The sequence below is a fragment of the Aphis gossypii genome, unplaced genomic scaffold (genome assembly GCF_020184175.1).
Source record: "Aphis gossypii isolate Hap1 unplaced genomic scaffold, ASM2018417v2 Contig00687, whole genome shotgun sequence".
Taxonomy (NCBI): domain Eukaryota; kingdom Metazoa; phylum Arthropoda; class Insecta; order Hemiptera; family Aphididae; genus Aphis; species Aphis gossypii.
The window spans coordinates 37,911-53,870 of NW_026083229.1; the positions used below are offsets into that span (position 1 = coordinate 37,911).

At 33.7% G+C, this 15,960-nt stretch overlaps 4 protein-coding genes across 4 annotated transcripts; 1 reads left to right on the forward strand and 3 right to left on the reverse strand.

Moving 5' to 3' along the window:
* Positions 1-3,092: 3,092 nt before the first annotated feature.
* Positions 3,093-4,325, reverse strand: LOC114132843 (uncharacterized). The gene has a single exon (XM_050210002.1). The coding sequence runs from the start codon at positions 4,323-4,325 to the stop codon at positions 3,093-3,095; it is 1,233 nt and encodes a 410-aa protein (XP_050065959.1).
* A 33-nt stretch (positions 4,326-4,358) lies between these two features.
* LOC114132841 (uncharacterized) lies at positions 4,359-5,525 on the reverse strand. The gene has a single exon (XM_027998428.2). It carries the CDS (start codon positions 5,523-5,525, stop codon positions 4,359-4,361), a length of 1,167 nt encoding a protein of 388 aa, XP_027854229.2.
* An 18-nt stretch (positions 5,526-5,543) lies between these two features.
* LOC114132842 (uncharacterized) lies at positions 5,544-7,601 on the reverse strand. Its single transcript, XM_050210003.1, has one exon. The coding sequence runs from the start codon at positions 7,599-7,601 to the stop codon at positions 5,544-5,546; it is 2,058 nt and encodes a 685-aa protein (XP_050065960.1).
* Positions 7,602-11,796: 4,195 nt separating this feature from the next.
* LOC126555041 (uncharacterized) lies at positions 11,797-12,833 on the forward strand. The gene has a single exon (XM_050210007.1). It carries the CDS (start codon positions 12,065-12,067, stop codon positions 12,821-12,823), a length of 759 nt encoding a protein of 252 aa, XP_050065964.1. The 5' UTR covers positions 11,797-12,064; the 3' UTR covers positions 12,824-12,833.
* The last annotated feature ends 3,127 nt before the right edge of the window (positions 12,834-15,960 follow it).

Below are 15,960 nucleotides of genomic sequence, written 5' to 3' on the forward strand. Positions count from 1 at the left end.
CCTAATATAAGTTACTTAAAAAAACTTAACATTATTACAAAAAATAATAATAATAATAATAATAATGATAGTAAAATGAAATAGCTAAATATTTCATTTCATATCAGAGTTAGAAAAACTCTAAGTTACAAAAAAAAAGTCTATACATCAACAACAAAATATATATAAGAACATTAAAATTTCAAAATCAATATTATTACACAATTTTGTCAATTAACATTAAATAATAATGAGAAAAATTGATGTGAACACAATGATTGTTTTTGATTTCCAGTCAATTTTAATAAAAATGTGTTATACTATTATAATATTCTATCATATTATTCTACTCCTTAAGTAAATATTAAATATACATATTCAACAAACTGAAAAAGGGTATATTGTTCTTCCAAGCTATAATCATAATAATATTTTTTTTTTATATGTATAAATATAATATACATTATACTTATATAATATTATATATTATAATCATTAAAGTTTAGGAAAATATATAAATATTATCTTATACATGATAGCTTTTTTTATTATTATATTTGGTGCGATATTATAACATGTAATATGTATTATGTATGCAAATAAATAATAATTAGACACTGCAAAATAAATTAGGAGTACTGAATTTTTCCAAATTAATATTGTTTTTTTTTCGTATGTTACTATAAAAATTGTGTATACAAATTCGTTAAACTCTAAAAATCAAATAAATAAATAAAAATAATCCTAAATTAAAAATACATTACAAAAAAGAAAATTAAATTTTATAAACTAAGAAAAAATTGTCAGGAAATTAAAAAAATCAAATTAACAATATTTTAAATTAGATTATTTACATAAGACAAGGGAATTCAACAAAATATTATTATTGTTAGACTTAAAAATAGAAACATAAGTCAATGTGAAATTAAAAATATAAGTTTCATAAGTCTTTTAGATGAAGCAAATTTATACCCAGCAGTTTATATTGCTTTAACTATCGCATTAACTCTACCAGTTACTACTTGTTCAATAGAAAGAACTTTTAGTACACTACGTAGAGTAAAAACTTGGACAAGGAATACTATTAGTGATAATATACTTAATGGTTTATGCATGATAGCTGTCCATAAAGAGTTTGTCAAAAATCATTAATTAGAATTAATTGAAGAAATTATAAATGAATACTACTAAATAAATGCCTACTACCACGTAGAATGGAATTATTATTCAATGATTGAATAGTTATTATTTATAATTATTTGTTAATATTTATATATAATTTTTTCAGAGAACCCAAAGTTGTGCGAGGTAATAGTATAATATTATGTTTATAAAGGTTGATTCTTATGGTGTTTCTTTTTTATTTCATTGTGCTATATGTTATATATATTTTATGTTTTGAATATTAAAAGTTTTTATTATTTATTTTATATTATTATTTATACAGTTCAATATGTGAGGATACATATTTTTTTAATAATACATTTTAATGAAGGTTGTTTACTATAGTATTATAATATAGTTATGTTTGTTTTTAAGTAAAAAAATAAATTTATAATTTCCAAATGATTTGGTATTTTTTTTTTTTTTATTTTATAGAAGCTAGAAACATTTAATATTATAAGTAACCTAAAATTATCAAATCAATAATTACATTTTATTTGTATAAAAAAATTGCATTTGTTAATAATTTTAAGTTGCACATTAATTAATTAAAACTAATACTGTAAGATTAAGTTCTAACTATTTACACATAATTAATAATTTAATTTTAGTTTTTACGTTATCTATCTATTTGAAAGAAAACACATCACAAACAATGAGGTATTTTATCACTAATCAAATATTGAAACAAAAATTTCAAAAAAAGAAAAATAGCTTGCTGCCCTCCCCTTTAAAAATTCCTGCGGACGCCCTTGGCCCTTGGATTGTAGTATATGGTGTTGTTAGAAATTGGCACACGTTATATAATTATTTACCTACCTTAGTTTTAGTACCATATTAAATATTAGTAGCTTGATATTTCTTAGTACCTATAGGTAATTAACATTATTATTTACAAATTTTTTTATATAATATTTTGAACAAAGTGACGAATGTAGAGATTCTACAATGATGGTTTATTTTTTGTTTTTATGCATGTACATTGCACATTGTACACCATAATCATTTTCATTGTTGAAAAAATACAATTTAAAAATTCAGAGGTGACCAATTGAATATTCTTGGTACATAGCACCACATAAAACTGTAATACAAGGTTACTTATAAGTTATTCTTATTGTAGTTAAAAAAAAAATCAAAAACCGAATGTCACAATTTACTGTAATAATAGTTTAAATTTCAAATTTTAACTAAAATTAAATCACGAATAATTGCAAAAAATGTTGAAGTCGAAGTAATAAAATGTATGTAAAGATATGTTAATTAAATAATTATGTAGCCATGTAGGTAACGTTAACAAATTCAACACGAAGTTTTACATGAGTTTTCCTTTAAATAACTATTGTTATGGACCTGTACTGTCCGTATCAATTATTTTATATGCATAAGATCATACAATGTCAAATTTCCTAACTTATATAATTAATACTACAGGCACACGAGTACAGGACACGAGAGAGTGGAATATTATATTAGTATAATAATTTGACAATTAAAGTAAAATCACACGTCTCTTTACAAAAGTAAATGTAAGAATACATAAGCAGTCGTTCCGGGACCCCTCGTATGACGGAGTCACCACCCACTCTTGTAAGAAATCATATATAAGAAGGACCAAGACAAGAGCTCAACAGACGGTTACTGTATGACCAACGAATAGGGACATCTATGACACTCAGAGGCCGGTCGTAACACCACTCAAGTCATTTTGATATCAGTTTCTGAGGCAGGTCGTAACACCACTCACCATCTTATTTTATATATTAGTATCAGTCACCGTCCGCACCGCGCACGACGCACACCTCTTTATGACAGCTCCGCGTAATCGTTGCTGTTTCTACTTTTTGTAAACCGATAAAGTTAAAATTTAGCTCTATTAATAGCTAACTGCGAGTGCAATCAATTGTCAATAATTGAATCCTTTGTTTTCCTTATTGTTTCCGTCGTACTTAAAAAATGTCCGATACAATTTCCAAGTGAACCGCCTTTACCGATAAGCACACAAACAATGCCAAGTAAGCCTTATTAGTCTTGGAATTTCTGCGACGACTTTCTTTTACACTGAATGGTCCTCCGTAATCCATCCCAACAAAAGAAAACGGGCGATGTGGTTGAACTCGCCAAGCGGGCAAATCGGCCATTTTTGGTTGCGGGCAGGCAGCTCTGTGCCGTACACATGGTATGCATGTATGGATAACTTGTCGAATAGCAGCGCGTCCTGACACAATCCAAAACCGTCTGAATATCATGGTCATAGTAAGTTTAAGACCAGCGTGCAATAAATTTAAATGATAATGTAAAATCACCAATTCTGTAAGGTGTGATGCCTTTGGTAGTAGTACTGGGTGTTTGGAGTTCTCACTAAAAAACGAAAAATGCAACCGACCACCCACACGGATTACTTCTTGGACATCTAGAAAAGGTGACAAATGAGCTAAATTGGTAGAAGTTATAATGGCTGACGGGGAAGTCAATTGTCTTTGTAGTTGTGCCCAGTGTATATTTTGTGTTATTCTTATAGCGACCACCAGAGCCCGATCTGTTTCATTGCGCGACAACACTCCCGTTTCGATTGGTCGACGCCGACAGACATTAATAAAACGTAAACAATATGCAAGAACACGTTGCATTTTTCCTAATGAAGAAAATCGTTGTAAAATCCTTTCTGGTTCATTAGTGTCTGTAAGAAACAGCGCGCATTCTTGAGTTTGTTTGAATTCGGGTAATTGATCTGTTGGAATTTCCACGTGTTTTGAATTGGGCCACTGCGATTCAGGATGACGTAAAAATTCAGGGCCTGTCCAGTGCAAGTTACACGTTATCAATTCATGCGGAAACAAACCCCGAGAAGCCGGGTCCGCAGCATTCTCCTTTGAACTAACATGATTCCACTCACAATTTGGAAGTAGTTCCTTAATTTTTGAAACGCGATTCGTGAAGAAAATGTTGAAGTCCTTTGGCTGTGACTTCAGCCAACTTAGAACAATGATCGTAGAGTCCGAAAACGCACGCACTTGCCGAATGGTTATTACTTTTGACAAAAGAGTCAATCTATGTGATAAAACATGAGCTAACAGAACAGCCGCGCAAAGTTCTAGCCGGGGTATAGTCAACGAAATGTCCGTCTTTGATGATTTAAGTGGTGCGACTTTGGTCTTACACGCGATGAAGTATACCTGCATCTTTTCTACATCGTCCTTTACACGAAGATAAACCTATGCAGCATATCCCTTTTGCGATGCGTCTGCGAATCCAATCAACTGAATATCTATCGCCTTCAATGTATTTATAAAACGAGGTAATTTCAAGTTAGCCAACGATGAAAGTTTGGACATATACTCGTTCCATTTTTGGGAAATCTCCTCTGGTACGGGTGTATCCCAGTCCAGTTTTTGACACCATAACTCCTGCATCACACATTTTGCCCACAAAATTATTGGACTTAGGGCGCCAATAGAATCATACAACTGTGCAACTGTTGATAGGATTGACCGTTTTGTGAATCGTGTTTCTCCGACATTAGAACGATAACCGAACAAATCTTCCTTCGAATCCCAGTACAACCCAAGTATCTTGATAGCTTGTCCTTCATTAGGTTCGAAGAACGAATCGCTAGCCAAATCCTCTCGTGGTATATTCTTTATTATGATTGAACAGTTACTTGCCCACTTTTTCAACTCGAAACAACCCTTTTGTAATAGTTGTATGACTTGTTGTTGTAAGAGTACGACGTTGTCCAAACTATCTGCTCCGGCAATGATATCGTCAACGTACGTACTTGTTCTTAATAAATTCATAGCTAGAGGAAATTCTGGGCCGTTTTCCAGATCCAACTGATGCAAACATCTAATAGCTAAATACGGAGCTGCACTCATGCCATAAGTGATTGTACACAACTCGTATTCTCGCACCTCTTCATGAGGTGAACTGCGCCAAAGTATATGTTGGTAAATTCTATCTTCCTCACGAATTAATATTTGGCGGTACATTTTTACTATGTCCGCAATAAAGATGTACTTGTGGAAACGACAATGTAAAAGGATGTCACTTATGTCAGTTTGCAACTTAGGTCCTGTTACCAAACAGTCATTGAGAGAAAGTCCCGATGATGATGCGGCAGAAGCATCAAAAACAACCCTAATTTTCAAATCATTATCTTGGCGTTTAACAACCGCATGGTGCGGAATGAAATAATTACCTTCACGCGTTGCCAGCTCCATGTGACCCAATGTGATATACTCTTCCATGAATTTCCGATATGATTCATAGAGTTCAGAATCTTTATTTAGGCGACGTTCCAAATTGTATAAACGATTTAATGCTACACGACGTGACGATCCTAAACCAATGGACCTTGGGTCTTGAGAAATCTCGTCTTGCATCAATTTTCCATCAGAATATTACATTACAGTCTTCTTGAATGGTAATGCGACTTTAAATCTTCCCGTAGTGTCCAGTGACACGTTCGTTTTAAACCATTTTTCACACATGTCATCTTCCGTGGTTGAAATGACCGACCCATGAGGTTCTTCGACTGTCCAAAATTTCTGCATTATTTCATCAATGGTGTGGCTGGTGTGGTATTTATGACTAATGATACTGCTGATGACGTTACTGAATCCTTTAAAGCCCCGACTATTACCCATCCGAGTTGTGTATTTAGGGCTGACGGTAATCCACCTTGAACATAAAACCAATGGATACAGATCCCCTCCTACAAGCATGTCGATAAGACCCGGTGTATCGAACTCAGGGTCTACTAATGGTAAATGACCATATCGATCACGCACACTATCTGGTAATTTTTCGTAAGGCATTGACGCAGTAATTTTGTTTAAAATTGTGACATTAGTTGCCGTAAACGTCGGTTCATCGATTGTCAAAGGAATAAAGTTACATGAATTCGAACCCTTGATTGATTTATCCCGCTGCTGCGCGAGGCCGACAACTTCTGTTCGGGTCTTGAAACGTGGTAAACCCAATCTCTTTGCACATTCCGTCGTGATTGCAGAAACCTGTGAACCACTGTCCAAAAGAACTCTGATGACTACATATTCACCCGAACTGTCCCTTACACGTACTAGAGCTGTGGCTAAAACAAACCGTATATCTGACTGCGATGCACCTGAAAAACTTGGGGATGTTGAACTGCCTTCGTCCTTATTAATTGCGGTACCTGATTTGTTGTCCGACTTCGCCAAATCAATACTATTTGTCGTTAAGCCACGCTTAGCATCAATATGCAACAATATATGATGTCGTCCATTGCAAGATTTACAAAGGTATGTTGATGAACATGCACTCGCGATATGATCATTACTTAGACAAATAAAACACAACTTCTTTTTAACAACGAACTCCCGCCTTTCCGTTAGCGATTTCTTTTTAAATAGAAAACATCTATACATAGCATGATCGCGTTCGCAAAATGAACATTTAACCGCCTTATTAGTAGTAGTCACCGCCAAAGATGTCTTCCCGGACGACCGCTCGCCCTTGATCCTTTTAGATCCACTACTACTAATCAATTGTTTTGTATCTTGAGTTCCAATGTTTTCTAAAATTTTGCATCGGAGCGCTATGAAATCTAATAATTTGTCTAACTTTGGTATTTCATCTGTCGATATATACTCTTCGAATAAGCGCCGAGTATCTGTGTCTAACACACGAGCGCCAATATAAAATAATAAAAAACCCGACAAATCATCGACACCCAATGCTTTAATCGCAGCGACGTTCTCACGAAAAGTACTAATGAACGACATTAATGCTGGGACAGATTCACGTTGAATTCGCTCGAATGCAAATAATTTATCCAAATGCGCGGTGATAAGATGTCGTTTATTGTCGTACTGATCATTTAAGGCGCGCCAAGCAATATCATAATTTTCCGCCGTCAACGGAACCGATTTTACGATCATTAAAGGAGAACCCGATAATGCCGAAATTAAATAATGAAAACGTTCAATATCAGTAAGGACATTATTATTATGTACCAATGACACAAACATATCACGAAACGTGCACCACTGTACAGCGTTGCCGTCAAATTTGGGCAATTCGACTTTCGGTAATGTTAGTGCCCGATTGGAATTTGCATTATTTACACGTTCGGAATTTAACTGTGTTGGCGGTATGCATTTATTTAACGTACGATAAACCACCTCAATGTCACCACACAACTGTTCCAATTTATCGGATGTAGCCTCATCGACGTTGACGTATTCATCTTCCCGATCCAGACCGACCAACGATGACATGATAATCTGCTGTTCCTTTTCAACATTGTTCCTGAACCGTTCCAGGGAACCATAACGCGCTAAGAAAGTCTCCTGTCTTTGTGTATCAAGAGACGCCTTTTGTGATAACACATGCAAATTAACTACCGATTTTAACGCAGCATCTCGCGCTAACCGTGCGCGAGCGAGTTCACGCTTTTCGTTTTTTTGCGGTGCCATCCCGAACCTAACCGAATTATAATTTAAGTTAAAACGAAACGAAGTTATCCGGTTCGAAGGACCAAAACGTAGCGTGTGTACTGTCTTCACTTATGAAATAATAATATGATAATAATAATAAATCAAAACAAAACAACCAGATTGTTATAATAATAAATGTGGACTGTATTAAATGATATAACAGTACATCACACACATGATACTAATAATAATAATATATACAAGAATTAATTATTGGGGAGTAGGCGCCTACCTACTATATAAAATAAAAGTTATATATTTTAATTCGTAATATACATTCAAACAATATATTATATACATATAATAATAATAATAATATTGATTATGATAGCAGTTGATAATATATAAAATAATATTCGCGTATCATTAATAATATGATAACGCGTTACCGTAACCGGACCGCTCACGGTCTTAGATTAATAGGTCTGGCAACTACCTTCAGATATGATGCTCTTAATGTCGGGTCCCGCTCTGGTGGCACTATCTAGCGGCGAAGTACCATAACAAGTCACATACGCATATTATTATTATGATTGATTGATTGTCGACTGTCGAGTAAAAAAACAATTAATAAAGACTAATTATATTTTAAAAAGTAGTATTAAGACGTGATAAAAGCTGTGGTTTTTACAATCCATTGTCCATTATCGTTATTATTTAGCTTATAGTAATAATCTATGAGTTATGACCATAGATAATAAATGAATGGATAGGACATAAATCCAAATAGTTGGTTCTCAAATGATAAGAAACTGAGGCGATTTTTTTTCTTTTCCGTAACGGGCAACGGCAGTCGGCAAATAGATAATGTAAATAATTGATAACATAAATATTGATAATTCGCCTCAGTTGGCCGCCATTCCGGGGACCTCGCCTCACATGAGATTATCATGGGCATGTCCTATCCATTCATTTATTATCTATGGTTATGACTGTAAAATAGCGCCAAAATATAAGACCCATCACCCATGTGACATTGTTGATACATTGTCTTTAAAAGTATCTAATTATCAATTAAATTTTGTTTGAATAGTTTTTAGTCAAATATATTATTTATATTTTATTAAAATGACACGGAATTGTTGTATATGTAATTGTAAGACCACAGGGGTGCCTACATTTCGTGTAACACAAAATCGTTTGGAAAGGTGGGGAGCAGTTCTAAATAAAATTTTAAAAATTGGGGATAGGATATGTCAATCACATTTTTCTGGAGAATCTGTAAAAAAAGAAGATATTATAGATATAAAACCTAATAGGATACCAAAAGTAAGTTCTAAAAATGTACATAATAGTATAATTATTGTATACAATTAACTTTACAAATAGTTTTTTTTATTAAACAATAATAAGAACAATAAATCTTACAAAATAATTTAACAATAGTCAACATGACAACATAACATGACATTTTTAGAAAAGTTTTTTATTTGATATATTATTGATGTATCATTAACATACTTTAAGTTATTTTCATTTACAATTAGTATTTTAAATTTAATGAAATTTAATTCATTAAAATTGGCACTTTCATCTAAAATGTTTTTTCTTTATTATTATTAAATAGGTAAGTTATAAACTTAAAAAATATATATTTATTTCATTAAAATTTAGACTTATTTAAAACATGGAGCTATGCCAATACTTCCCGAAATGTTAATTTCTACAGACTGTAGTGAAGCTACAGACTGTAGTGAAGTTTTAGCTTTGCCACTCTCACCTGTCTTATCTGAATCGTCTTTTATAAAAGAAAACAACTTTGAACAGGTAAAAATCCTCAATTAACACATAACAGTATTTAAATTATGAGTACATAGATATATTTTTTTTATTTAGAAACAATATCATAACAAAAGACTTCAATGTATCTCAATTCATCCAACCAAGAAAATATGTTTAGGTTTTGATACATGTTCTGATAATACATATAATGCTGTTTTTAGACAAATTTATTCAGATCCAAAACTTGTTAATTTACCATCAGATTGGTATAGAATAATTCCAACTAATAAAAAATGCGTAATATTCTGTAAGGTTTTATTAAAAAATGATTTAACTCCCTATTTTGAAAGATCCATTATTATTGATGAAGATGCAACAATAACATGCAAATATTTGAATAGCTTTCAAATTGATGTTGAAAAATTAGAATTAAATTCAAATGTTATATTAGACCATCATACCATTGAAAATGTAATTTTAAATTTTGCCAATACCACTTTTTGTTCAGGTACACTTATTCCAAATGAATTAGTTAAGTACAAGCCAAATACTGGATATACTGATTATAATGGTAAATTTCATCATTCAAAATGTTTAATTGTTATAAAAACATCTTCTCATAATACTTCTAAAACAGAAAAATGCAAATTTTGTGTTACTTTAATAAGTACATGTAACAAAAAAAAACAAAGAAATTTAATAGCACGAAAATCTAAGTTAACTACTAAACGAATTCACATAAATGTTACTCCTTCTAAGGCAGAAAAACTAAAACTCCTTAAACAGCAAAACAAGATATCTAAACAATCAAAAAAAAGAACTCAAATTCAGCTAAAAAAATTAAAACAAAACATTTTACAATATGAAACAAAATTTAATAACATAGATAGCAAAATTATATTAAAAAATGTAGGAAACAAAATTTCTGAAAATCAAAAATTAATTATACAAGAAATAATCAGTTCATCAAAAAGAAAGTGTCCTAGAGGTAATCGTTATACCGAAGATTGGGTTATGTTATGTATGCTTTTACATATAAGATCACCGTCAGGATATAACTTTTTACAAAGTAACCAATTATTGCCATTACCGTTTATCAGAACTATAAGAAGATATTTAGCTATGATTTCAAGTACATGTGGGTTTGATAAATGTTTCTTTGAATTATTTAAAAAGCATTTATCTTTCAAAAAAGATCATCAAAAACATGGGCTTCTAATTTTTGATGAAATATCTTTAAGAGAAAGCGTTTCTGTAAATTCCAAAACATTAAGTTACACTGGATTAATTGATTTTGGTGAAGAAGATGAAGAACTAAAAGATTTACCTAAAGCAACAAATATTAATTCAAAAGCTACACATGGATTGGTATTCATCCCAATTCTAGTATTGAACACTTTTGTGATGAGAATAGACGATTTTTTGCTTTCTCTGACAGTCCACATTTACTGAAATGTGTTAGAAATAGATTATATAATAATAAAGTCTTAAAAGTAAGAATTATTTACTATGGTAATTTAAAATAATTAAATACTTCAATCTACTTACTTCAAATTATAGGTTGATCCAAATGAAAATTTTGTCAAATGGGAACATTTTGAAATTCTTCATGAGCAAGACAAAATCAATTGTGTCAGCCAGTTAAAAGTTTGCCCAAAAATCACTGACAATCATATTAAATTACTAAATACTTGCCTGAAAATGCGAGTTCGATTCGCTACACAAGTAAATTTAATAAAAACCATCTTATTATACTCAAATGCTTACTTCAAACCTTTACTTATTTGCTATAACATTGCATACTTTGATTATCCAGATTATTTACTAACTAGAAACATAAAATAAATTTATTTCAAATGTTAATTAATAATTATTATTTCATAGATTCTTAGTAAGTCAGTTGCTGATGGGTTATTATTTTATAAAAAGCACCAAATACAAGGTCTTCAAAACTGTGATTCAACAATAAAGTTTTGTTTAGTTTTTAATGATATGTTTGACGCACTAAACGCAAAAATTCCTAGTCAAGGTATTACTTCAAATTCAAAAAACTATGAGGTTAGTTATTTCTATATCTATCAAAATTGACATTTTGCTTTATGTGCTTTTGTGAATTAAACTTATTTATTATTTTTTTGGAACCAATAAAATAATTACTACTACATATTTGAGTATCAATGTGAGTAATGTAAGTAGTTGTCTATGTAATTAAATAATAAATAATTATGTTGAGTAATTTAAACTTACAGTAAATTATTATTGCCTATCTATCTAAATTGATGCTTAGCTTTATGTGCTTTTGTGAATAAACTAATTAATTTTTTATTTTTTGGAATCAATACAATATTTTCTACTGTATTTGTGTGCATCAATGTAAGCAATGTAAGTATTTGTGATTAAATAACAATAATCATGTTATAAGTAAATTCAACTTACAGTAAATTATTATTGTCCAGGTACTCCAGCATTCTTTAGACTGGTTAAACATGTGGGAAAATAATTTGATATCTGGAAAAATAAGCGCTGATGAATTCTTGAGTGCAAGTACAGCTGAAGGGTTGCGAGTTACCTTAATATCATGTAAACAACTGGCTGATTATATGATTGAAAAATATGATTTCCACTATCTTCTTTCAGGAAAAATAAATCAAGATTTTCTCGAAGTATATAAATATTTTAAAAACTTTTAATGATTAAATATTATAGTTAAACAATATCTAATGAATATAAAATTATTTAAGCGGTTTTTTGGTACAGTTCGTATGGCTTCTGGTGCAAATGACCACCCTTCATCGGCAACTTTCTTACAAGTGTATAAATTATTATCAGCATACTCTATATTAAAGCCTCCAAAATATGGAAACTGTACTGTAGAAGCAGACACTATTAATGAAAATCTTATTAAAATATCTGACATAAAAAGCATATATGCAAGTAAAGATTTATCAGATTTTGAAAAACTAAAAACAAAACTTGATAATATTATAAACCAAGGTGAATGGGAGTTCACTGATGTAATTGAACATGATTATTCATTAGCTCCAATTGTTGACTGTTTAAAATATTATATAGTAGGGTATTTAAGTCATCAAATAATGAAAAGGACAACTTGCTCAAAATGTAAATCATGTCTTACATCTCCACAGAACTACAGCGCTGAAGCACAGCTAACAAATATTAAAAGCAAAGGATGGCTTAAACACCCAAATATTTATTTATACAATTTGATGAGTGCAATAGAAGATGAATTTCAAAAATATTGTGAAAATTTAAATGTATTTGATGATATAGTAGAAGGATTAATCACTAAATTTGAAACATTCACTTTTCCATGTACAGAACATAAAGATTATATTATTTCTTATTCAATAAAATATTATATCAGTATGCGAATGCGACAATACACTAGACAAACTAATCAGGATAAATCTAAAGAAAACCTAAAGAAAAAAAAATTATCCAAATTTTGTAAAACATAGGTAATAATTGTATAGGTAATACTAATTTAATTTACCTGTAAGATCAGGGTTCTGGGTATTTCAATTTTTTTACTGTGTTTTCAATATTATTTTTAGGTTTTAATGTTTTATATGTATTTTTAAAATTGTATATTAATATATTATATTATTATTAAAATAATATAATAGTCAACTTACAGTCAAGTACAATTGTACAAATGATAGAAATTAGAAAAATATTTAATATGTTTCTTGATTATGTTTTATCTTCAAATATTTAATTTACCTGTAAGATCAGGGTTCTGGGTATTTCAATTTTTTTACTGTGTTTTCAATTATTATTTTTAGGTTTTAATGTTTTCTATGTACTATTAAAATTGTATATTAATATATTATATTATTATTAAAATAATATAATAGTCAACTTACTGTCAAGTACAATTGTACAAAATACAAATGATAGAAATTAGAAAAATATTTAATATTTATCTTGATTATGTTTTATCTTTGAATAAGTTATAAATTATTAAATTACAAATTACTACTAGAGCGCGCCACCAGAGCGGGACCCGACAATAAGAGCACTACCGATTTGTGTAAATTGGTCGATGAGTTGCATAGGCCTGGGACCGCTGATCGAAATCGTTTTCACGCCGAACGTCTTCTCTGTGGATCTTCGTGAGTAGAGCCGGGGAGGGAAGAGATATTATACTACAGAAAATCTTCGTAACAGCCCGTGCTGTTATACGATAAAATGTTGCTGCACCCGTGTGCAGCAAATGTATTATAATATAATAGTCGACACTCTCGCACCATAAAGAGTTACATGTAGTACCCGCGCACAATAAGTAACAAAATATATAAAAAGATATAAAATAAAATATGCCACCGAACGGCAGAAATGGCGACCCGACGCGACGCGTAAAAAACAAAGAAAAGATACGGACTGCGACGGTGGTATCGGCAACGACAACTTGCAGACTGACGATGGTCAACGACCTTGCGACGGTAGAATCCCTGTGTCTGGCGGCCGTACAGAACGGGCAGCCTTCGAGGGACACGACGGCGGGGCGTGGGGTTTCTTCGGAATATCCCATTCCTTATCGGCGAAAGATTATAATGTTGGATACAAAATAATAAAAATAATAATTGGTCGTCGCCAGAGTCGGTACCGAACACATAACATTGGTAGACCACATACTATACTCATATTTATAGTTAGGTTTTGAGTTTTGAAATTCTCTGCTACTACAACTACTAACATTTAATTCACTATTTTTTTTTTTTTTTTTTTTGGTACAGACATATTAAATAATGTTAAATAAAATACAATAATCGGACACGATGCACTTACAAAATGACAGACGTATTTGAACTGATTAATGTTTACTGAGGTAGGTTTATTACTATAATAACATACTAAACGCAATATCATATAAATAATACATAAGTATTATTATTTTATCTACAGATATAATTGAATCCCGTGCGCATGCACATGCCATCGGGCGCGTCCCCAGGTTGCGGATAGGGGAACGCCCTGTAGATATACAGGGTAGCCGCGAAATAAGCCATCCTTCCTGGATGGACGAATAAGCGGTCGCGGTCAAGTGTACCACCGGGGGAGCGATCGGCCCCCGGTGCCCCGGTAGATCAGGCCACCCCGAACAGCAAACAGTCGACGTGAGGCTGACGTCGACAGTGGCAGCCAAGCCACCACCACCTTTCAATATTCATGATGGACACAAATAAAGGAAATATCGTTACCACACCAGGGGATTCGGACCCCCAGGTGTCGGCGGCCGGGAGTGTGGGCACGTCCCGGGTTTCGTCATCGCCAACAGGCTACCCATCAAACGCGGAAGAAGTAAGGCAGGCTTCCGCGGCCAGCAACGGTGCTGGTACCGCGACTGCTGGTAGTGCTGCGAAGCGGGGCACTACCCTCGGACAGAGAGCCGAGTCTAAGACCGCAACTGGAACCAACGGAGTTAAAGGAAAATAACTAAATGAGCAGGACGCAGACATGAAGGCGCTGTGAAGCGCTTTCTCCATACGTGCCTTACTACGCAGGATGGAGGCTACAAGCTTATGCTCCAAAAAGCAGCGGTCCTAGAGAGCTGGTCCGTTAAGGTAAGGAGCCCGGAAGCGAAATCCGCCATTGAGGGGCTTCTGGAGGTGATTGGTGGACTAAGGAAAAGCCGTGAAGAAGTGCACAAAGCGTTCAACGCCTTGCACCACAACATCCCCAAGAGTGACCAATTACAAAGGCCAAGCGTGAAGACGAAAATGTCCAACATCGAGTCAATGGACGCGGCGACGGATACGCCATGCTGGTGGGAGTTCTGCCCAACGTCACTACAACAGCCAGGCATTCAGCGTCCGATTGCTAAGCCGGCGGACAAGCCTGGACAACAACGGAATGAGAACTCGGACAGTGCGGGAGAGGCAGAGTTCAAAGTCGTCACCAAGAGGCGAAGAGGCAAAAGGGGAGCAGACAAAGTCCCGATGGTCCAGGCGGCTAAAGCAGAATCCACGGCTCCGCAAATCCCGAAGGCAGTCGGAGGGAAGCGCATGCGCCCCCCTAGATCGCAAGCAGTGGTGTTGGAGAAACCGGCTGACAAGTCCTACGCCGACATTGTCAAGGAAGTGAAGGAGACCGTTCGGCAGGAGGCTCTCGCCTTCGAAATCACAACCAGGAGAGCCAAGTCTGGCAACCTAGTGTTAGAAATGCACGGAAAGGAACAAGCAGACAGCTTGGCTAGCGTCCTAAAAAGACGTTTTGGCGAAACCAGGGGCATCAGGCGCCCTAACCCTAGTGTTGCCCTGGTTCTCATTGGCATTGAGGACTCTGTTGACGAAGTCGAGCTGACGAGCACGCTGGAGGCACACGACCCAGAGTTAAAGATCAAGAATGTCTTGAAGATCCGTGAGGGTGCGAATGGAGTGAGATCGGCCGTAGTGAGGGTGCCGGTTTCTCCAGGGCTTAAGCTGGCCCGTCTCAAGAAGCTCAAGATTGGCTGGGCGAAATGTCGCATTAAAGCGCTTGGGGCCAGGCCCAAGGGCTGCGCTCGGTGCTCCTCTTTGGAGACAAAGGACTGCAGAGCCGAAGAGAAAAGGAGGTGTTTTAGATGTAAGGTTGTTGGGCACCTAATTGCCTC

What these genes read in the sequence shown, in the direction of transcription:
- LOC114132841 (XM_027998428.2), bottom strand. Translation starts at nt 5,525, where the DNA reads ATGCAAGACGAGATTTCTCAAGACCCAAGGTCCATTGGTTTAGGATCG.
- LOC126555041 (XM_050210007.1), top strand. Translation starts at nt 12,065, where the DNA reads ATGAATATAAAATTATTTAAGCGGTTTTTTGGTACAGTTCGTATGGCT.
- LOC114132842 (XM_050210003.1), bottom strand. Translation starts at nt 7,601, where the DNA reads ATGGCACCGCAAAAAAACGAAAAGCGTGAACTCGCTCGCGCACGGTTA.
- LOC114132843 (XM_050210002.1), bottom strand. Translation starts at nt 4,325, where the DNA reads ATGCAGGTATACTTCATCGCGTGTAAGACCAAAGTCGCACCACTTAAA.